Source organism: Mustelus asterias, chromosome 4, assembly GCF_964213995.1.
Source record: "Mustelus asterias chromosome 4, sMusAst1.hap1.1, whole genome shotgun sequence".
In the NCBI taxonomy this organism is placed as follows: Eukaryota; Metazoa; Chordata; class Chondrichthyes; order Carcharhiniformes; family Triakidae; genus Mustelus; species Mustelus asterias.
Window position 1 is genome coordinate 57,526,208 of NC_135804.1, and position 8,277 is coordinate 57,534,484.

Consider the following 8,277-nt stretch of genomic DNA (forward strand, 5'->3'; position numbering starts at 1 on the left):
ACCTCTCACAAGAAACTTGATAAAAATACGTTCCTTAAAGGCACAGTATCATCACTACACTTACCCTGTCCATATATTGACACTCGAAGCATCCTCCCCTGCATCAAACTATTAAAATTGTTGTCTATCTCCCGAAAGACGTTCCACAGCCACAAGATATTATAAAAAAAACACTGCATGAGGCACGATGAGATCAGGTTTTACTGACAGACTTGCACTTAACATTCACAGGCAAAAATAACCCACCCATGTGACCTATTTGGTGACTACTGTGAAGTTTATGTGATATGTTTACAGGTGTTCTGGCGTAGTGCTTCTTCCTCACTTGCAGCTGCACTGGAGAAAGGCTGCTGATTCACTACCTCCCTTGCCCGGATGACTTTGGCAGGTGTCCTCTATGCGGCTGAGGCCTTGAGCGTATATCATGTTAGAATATTCCTGCTGAGAGACAGAAGGATGTTCTGTTGCTGTCTGTGGGATAACAGTAGGTGGGTCTGTGCCCATGCTTCTAGTCCATCTGTCGCCCTGTCTCTTGGCCCCTGAGCTCAGAGTCAGGATGATGGTGTGCAGGTCGGAGAACATACCCAAGATTGCATCTGCAATATGCTTGGTTTGCCAGTCCAGGACAGTTGTCTGTCTGTCTATGGAGGAAGCTAGACACTCCGAAGAGTGGGTGATCGTCATAAAGGTAAAGTTGCCATTGTCCCAGATGACCAAAGGCTGCTCTTCCCTTTGAGGGGGAGAGCTGACTGCTGGTGATTTAACCCGAGAATCATCACACCTTAGGCAAGGGGCAAGGTTGAGAAGGCAGCCTTCAGGGACAACGTCAGCTGGTATAGAAATTGATCCCGTGCTGTTGGCATTGCTGATGACCACAGTGTACATGGCTTGGATGGACACCTTCACATTCTGGGCTGGAGCATGCAACCCCTCTGGTATATTACCAATCTCCACAGACCTCACGCTCGACATCTACCACCTCACGTCAACTCCAGAGGCAGGGAGAGCGACAGTCTGGCATCTAGACCAGGGTCAGCAGAAGAGGCTTTACCTGTGACAGAGAGACAGAAGTAAGAGGGTTTGTGGATATCACAGACCTTTCCACAGCTGCACAAAGTAACAAAGGTCAGTAACATTACTCATGTGCAACATGAGAGATGAGACTTTGCAGGCACTATACACACTTGTAGCTATATCTAAAGATTCCGATATGAATCTTCCGAGGGTTCTAGCGTTGGAATGAGGTTTTTGACCTTCATCGCATCATACCAAAATCCATCACCTCCCACTTGTCTTGTCCTGTTTTCCTATTGGTTTCTGCCTTTTGCTGTCTCACCAGACGCATGCCTTCTTCCTATCTCACCTCTACATATGGACCTGGATGATTCAGACAGCAACAAAAACTTTCTCCTCAAATGGAGTCAGCACAATGAGGTTTGACACACCCCCTCCAGTCCAGCCTCACTCACAGGCATTATAAGAATTTCTCCTGAAAAAAGGCCTGACATTGCATTCAATAGCACTGTTGGTCTATTGATGGCATGTCGCCGACACATTATTAGCAGAATGTTGGCATCCTAGATGCTGTGCACCTTCCTCTTCTGCACATGCTGCCAAACCCTCGCCCTTTAATTCATTGGCCGTGACCCCAACAACCTTGGAGACAGAAATTACGCCCCCCCCCCCCCCCCCCCACCCCCCCCCCCCACCCCCCACAACCCCATGCCAGAGCATATTCATTCATTTACATGCTTGTGGAACTGGACCGAGTTGGGGGGGGGGGGGGGTGGCCTCACAGCTGCTGAACTCCTTCCAGACTTGCTTTGTCAAGTAGCACATCCTTCTTCTATCCCTTGGGACAAGGACCTCCTTCCTTACCTTCACAGTCTGGAGGAGAAACTGCAGAAAGACATCTCTGAAATATGAGCCATCTAGAGTCTTCCTGCTGCCATTCTTGCTGTAGCCTTCCAGTCAGCCCTGTGAAGGTCAGCAGTCAGGGAACAGCAGCACAATTGTTGAAGGTAGTAGAGTGGTTAAAGGCTGCATGCAAGGGGAAGACTCCTTTTTCCAACAGCAGTGATTGCAGCGTTGACAGCCCTTTAAATATGGTGACAGCACCTGCCCCAACACCAAGTGACATCAACTTCACTACCTAACTTGGATAAAACTGTAATGATTGAGTTTATCTGAGAAGTGCTCTTTGGGAAGGTAACACTTTTGATTGGATACTGTGAGAAACAGATCCTAATGATTACCAGGCAGAACTGACTGACTATAGAGATGTTAATATTTTGGCAGACACAGCTAATTGTCTCTACTGCTTGATGATTACCTTGGCATGCCTATTTTATGCAACATTCAGATAGCATAGTATGCTTCTGAAGAAGAACTAAGAACTGTCTCAGGCTCTCACATGCATCTGTGTAATCACACCCACTGTCACAACTTAGCTGGAAAATTAGAATATTCCCAGGCTCTGACAGTCTGTTGTTTGAGGTGCTTTAACCGTGTCTGATGATACAAGTATGCAGGTGCTACCAGATGGCCATGTAGCACTTCTCATGGAGCCAAACGTGTCTGAAACTCTCCTCCACCTCTCCCAAAAACTTCAGACAGAAAGGAAATTCCTTTTGGGAAATCAGAATGGTGCAGGCGGAGGACCAGGTAAGTTATTTGGATTAAAGTTCATGAAAACATAAGTGCCAGAACAAACAAATTGGCTACAAATTGCTTGTTACTTTTTTTTTGCTCTTTGCACGTACTCCTCAGTGGCTAGATGTCCATTTATACTGATGTATTTTTCGAATGCAGAAGACGGGTGCAGAGAATTCCCTCAGGATTTCTTCCTGTCCATTTGAATTGTCATCAAAGCCAGATTGCCGAATGGGAAATTACCCCAAGGAAATTTCCAGTGCTTGTATTTTAAAGCAGGAGCTTAATCTGCCCACCTCAGCCGAAGTGTGCATCCCACACAAAATGGGTAAAAACTGAGCTCAAAGCTTATTCAGAATATAAAATAACCTCAGTGCAATTGATTTGCTGAGTTTGAAAATAACTGTCTAAATTTTATGGTTCCATTCACTGTGGGTTTTGCCGCAGGTGGGACAGAAAATTTAACGCACCCAGCAAAATGTCCATTGACTTCGGGTGGGGATTTCCAGTCCCACACTGGGCAAGACTGAAAAATCCTTTCCAAAGTTTTTGTTGTGATAGCAAAAGAAACAAAAAAAACCTTGAGGTTTCACAGGTGACTAGAATTCATTTCAGGTTGAAAAGTAAACAGAATTCATTTTTCATTTCTAGGTGATAAATTCTGGCTGTTCAATGAGGCGATGTTGGAGCCTGGGTATCCTCGTCACCTGATGGAACTTGGTGCTGGAATGCCTCATGACAGGATTGATGCAGCCATTTGGTGGGAGATCACTGGTCAGACGTACTTCTTCAGAGGGGACAGGTCTGCTTTGAATTATGTGCCATCTTCACTTTGGCATAACTTTAGATCTAATTTCTTACTGACTTAAGATATATCAGAGCGAAAATCTGGACATTCCTTGATCCAAAAAGCTCTGTGCTGGACCAGAGGGCATCTTTATCCATGTCCCTTGAAAACCTGCAGCCAGATTTAGATGGATCACTGTATATGATTGTTATTACTGAATGGAGCCCTCAACAGAAGTATATATTCAAATTAGATACTACAGAAAGATTCATGGCATCCAGCTTAAACAGCCTGTCATGCAATAAAAACGATGGAAGTGTGCAGTATGCGGGGGAAAATTCAATGGTCCTGCAATGGAGGTACTGCTGCAGCAGCAGAATAAGGGTAGTGGGACCATGGAAGGAACTTTGAACCTATACTGCTTCTGCCTGGGGTTGAGATCACCTTTCACAAAGCAACCTGGAAAGGGATAAATGTGGTGAATGAGAGGCATCTGCTGTGATCCTGTGGGACTGTGGAAGAGAGTTTTGGCTGCAGTCAGAAATGCATGATTACAACAACCTTCACATCTCTGGAACATTTTACTTTTAAAGTACTAATTAAAACCTTGCATAAACTGTAACTGTAATCTTAACTGAGGACAACTTGAAAGAACAGAGTATACCCTATGTAGATTATGCACTGAGAGGGTTCAATTACATGCCCCATGCACAATGCGCTTTAAATAGTACATTGTATAGCTTTGCTATTCATATTTCATTTGGTTTATTTGCTGCTTTGAATTGCTTTATCTCGCCTGGTTTGATTCTCGTTATGTGGTGTTTGATGTAGATTTGTCTAACCCAACTTGATTTCCCCGTGTGTAAAGAATAAGTGTGAGTTTTGGGGGGTTGGTTTGCAAAACAATTACTAAAATGCTGCTTAACATTGAATACTGAACAAACTTTCTGATGATTTCAGATACTGGCGCTTCAGTGAAGAGAAGAGAGCAGTAGATAGTGGCTATCCAAAGTCCATCAGTGTTTGGAAAGGAATCCCATCTTCACCGAAGGGGGCCTTCCTCACTGTCAATGGAGGTAAGCAAGGATCCATTTTGGAAATTGTGAGTAAGTAGGGAGTCCAGTTAAGTGGAAACTGATGAGTATGTACTGTTGAATGCTTGAACCTGCTTCTGTTTGTCAAATGAAAAGAAACTGTGTTTATCTCCCGGTAATGGCTATACCATTCTATGATGTAGGCATAGAGCCATCATATTTTAAAGTGTGTAAAGATGTTGCAGCCAACAAAAGCATGCCATGCAATAGTATTACAGCAGTAAAAGTAGTCACATAGTTATCACTTTACATTAACAGTTATGTTGTGCATAAAACATTGTGGCTGGAATTTTATGGCCCGATTTCAATGCCCACCTATGTCGGGGCTGGAAAATATCACCCAGAATGTTTCAGGGACCAGCTGTTCCCAGTTTTACGCAGAGATAGAATTACTTTGAATGTACAGCAGAGAAACAGGCCATTTGGGCTAACCAGTCCATGCTGGTTTTAATGCTCCACATGAATCTCCTCCCATTTTTCCTCATCCAACTCAGCATAACTCCATATTCCCTTCTCTCTCATCATTTAGCTTCCCCTTACAAGCATTGATATGATTTGCCTCGCAGTGGTACTTTCACTGGACCAGTAATCCAGAGACCCAGGGTAATGCTCTGAGGACCCGGGTTCGAATCCCACCAAGGCAGATGGTGAAATTTGAATTCAGTAGAACAAAAATCTCGAACTAAAAGTCTAATGATGACCATGAAACTATTGTCGAGTGTCATAAAAACACATTCTGGTTCACTGATGTCCTTTAAAGAAGGCTACATGCGACTCCAGACCGACAAATATGTGGTTGACAATTAAATGCCCTCTGAAATGCTCTAACAAGCCAATCAGTTCAAGTGGTATTAGGGATGGGCAATAAATGCTGGCCCAGCCAGCAATGTCCACATCCCATGAATGAATTTAAAAAAAATACTCCTTTTGGTAGCATGATCTATATTCTTACCACCCTCTGAGTAAAGATGTTTCTGCTGTATTTCCTATTTGATTTTTTGGTGACTATTTTACATTAATATTCTCCAGTATTGCTCTTCTCTACCAGTGGAAACACTCTATGGCTGTTCAATCAAAACATGTCTTAATTTTATAGACCTCTATTAAGGCAGCCTTCATCTTTGTCTTTTCAAGAGACCCAGCTGTTATCCTTTCCTAATAAATACAAGCTCATAATTCTGTTACCATCCCTGCAAATCCTTATTTACAGCCTCTCCAGTACTTCTGGACACCTCTTATAATATGGTGACCAGCAAAGTACACAGTGCTACAAGCATGGTCCAACTAAGGTTCAATAGAAGTTAAGTACAATTTCTCCACTTTTTAATTCTATCCCTCTAGGAATAAACCCTAGTGCTTGGTGTGCTATCATTATGGCTTTATTAATCCATGTTGTTACCTTCAGTGATTTATGTATTTGTGTTCACAATCGCTTTGCTCTTCTACCCCATTTAATTTTTCATTTTCCATATAATATAGGACCTCCTTATTTTTCTTACCAAGTTTAATATCATACAATTATCTTTTGAAATCAATTTACCAAGTTTTTTGAGGTCTTCTTGATATGTGTTGCAATCTTCCGCAGTATTAACTAAACACCCCCCAAAAAACTGGTAACATCTGCAAAGTTACAATTGTGTTTTTGTGTCTAAATTGTGAATAAAGTACAACCAGTGAACAAAATAAATGTCCAATAAAAATGCTGAATGAGTTAATTGCACAACATTTCTGACTGTAATTGTGTAACCTTCAAATCTGTTGAGATGGCATCTCTAAAATTGTTTTAATTTTGATTGACAGCTTACACGCATTTTTACAAAGGTACTAAATACTGGAAGTTTAACAATCAGTTGCTGAGAACAGAACCTGGTTATCCAAAATCAATCCTTCGTGACTGGATGGGATGCAATCTGGATGTTGAACCTGATTTTAATGAAAAGGAGCCTAAGTTGGATGTTGATGATGCTGATGATGTTGATGACATTGATAACAGGGATGATGAAGAAGGTGAGACAAAGGAAGAGAAGGAAAAAGAGAGGGAAGAAGAAGTGGACATCCATATTAATATCCCCGTGGATGATTATACTAGAACCATGAATATAGTAATTGTCATAGTCCCACTGATTTTACTGCTTTGCATTCTGGGATTGATCTATGCCATCCTCCAACTGCAGAAGAAGGGAACACCAAGACTCCTGCTATACTGTAAACGCTCCATGCAGGAGTGGGTTTGACGTTCACACTGGTGCTGTTACTAGATGGCTCATCCTTGGGTCACAGACATTGAGTCCAGGTGACACTACTTCTCAATTTTGTTGTTTTACTTTACACAGTCCTGCTCAATGCTGTTAAGTGAGGCATTAAACATAAGAAATGTAGAGAATTTGGCATATTTTGAGATGGTCCCAGTGTTATTGGGTTAAGAGAATTTGTGATGTGGTTCCAAGGAATGCTTTCTGTGCCTCTTTACCTCCATGCCATTAACTGTGCTGAGTAAGTTGGTAAAAAGTGAAGCCTAGCCTGAAAAAGGATTCCTACTGGGTTTCCAAAAGGAGTATCATTGACTAGAGATGATGAACCACAAGGCACAAAACACTTGAAATAATTATTACTGTTTGAGCACATCATTCATTGGGATTAATTCATAAATAATTTCTATCCAACCTTTAGTCCACTGAAAAATGTTCACTTCTGAGCTGAATATTTTCTGAATTTTAGCTTGGATCATCATGACTTGGTGTTAGAACAACTGCTGACAGCTACAATGAGCCATAGAAAAATTGGACATTCATTGGAGCAGCCACAAAAAATAACCTTGTTTCTCTATACCGTAGAATTGTTGCAGTTACACTAATTATAGCCACAGAGCTTTAAGAAAATCACTGCCTCATTGGGAGATAGCTGCTATTCCATTGTTTCATTGTGAAATAATTACTGTAACTTAACACAAACACCAGGATATTGTAATTTGCTCTCTCATAATTTAGGCTTAGTGGATTCTATAAGATGTCCTTATCAACACTATGACTCTGTTGTGGTCAGACCTGTTCTACTGAAAGAAAATCATTCCATTTCACCAGATTTTTGTAGAGGACCAAAGAATTTTATTGATTTCTTTCTTAAAGCTTTGCACTTGTGCCTTTCCTGTGGATTGGGTTGTTGCTGCCGTAAAGCATCAGAAAAAATAGTTTACCAGAAGTCCAGCTTACCTTCTCAGGCTGAAAGCAGGGTCTCCTTGACTGTAACCTAACTCTGGGCTGCAATCCAGAGACTGATGCCTGCTGATTGCAGACTTGTCTCTCCTAGCTGAAGGTTAAAGCCTGCTGATTACAGTCTCTCTTGTCAAGCTAGAGGCAGATTTTTAACTGGATAGAGGTAACTGTTTAAAAAAATGCCCTTTATGGATAATTTACATTCTGATTGATTTTTCATCAGTAGAATATATTGTATATAAATAGTGGAGATGTCTTTGTCGGCACTTTGACTCTGTTAACACCATAGGCCTGCCTCCATATTGGAAGCAGAAATCCAATTAAATGAAGATAATCAATTAGTAGAAGGATTTCCCACAGAATTTTCTGGCCGTTCATGTGCAGCCATCGCTGTAAGCAAGGGCGGAAAATTTGGAGCTCGCTAAATCTCCATCCACTGCAACAAGACCAGAGAATCCTGCTGGCATGAATGGCCGAAAAATTCCCTCCATTTTGTAATCTGATGGCTTTGACTTAAAAGGAATATTGTATA

At 41.7% G+C, this 8,277-nt stretch overlaps 1 protein-coding gene across 1 annotated transcript in view; it reads left to right on the forward strand.

The window, feature by feature from the left end:
- Positions 1-6,895, forward strand: part of LOC144492727 (matrix metalloproteinase-15-like) — an 84,164-nt gene extending 77,269 nt beyond the window's left edge. Inside the window, exons 8-10 of the mRNA XM_078211090.1 lie at positions 3,304-3,454; positions 4,400-4,515; positions 6,334-6,895. Of these exons, the coding sequence (XP_078067216.1) occupies positions 3,304-3,454; positions 4,400-4,515; positions 6,334-6,767 (701 nt within the window). The 3' untranslated portion in view covers positions 6,768-6,895. The remainder of the gene's footprint in view (positions 1-3,303; positions 3,455-4,399; positions 4,516-6,333) is intronic.
- The last annotated feature ends 1,382 nt before the right edge of the window (positions 6,896-8,277 follow it).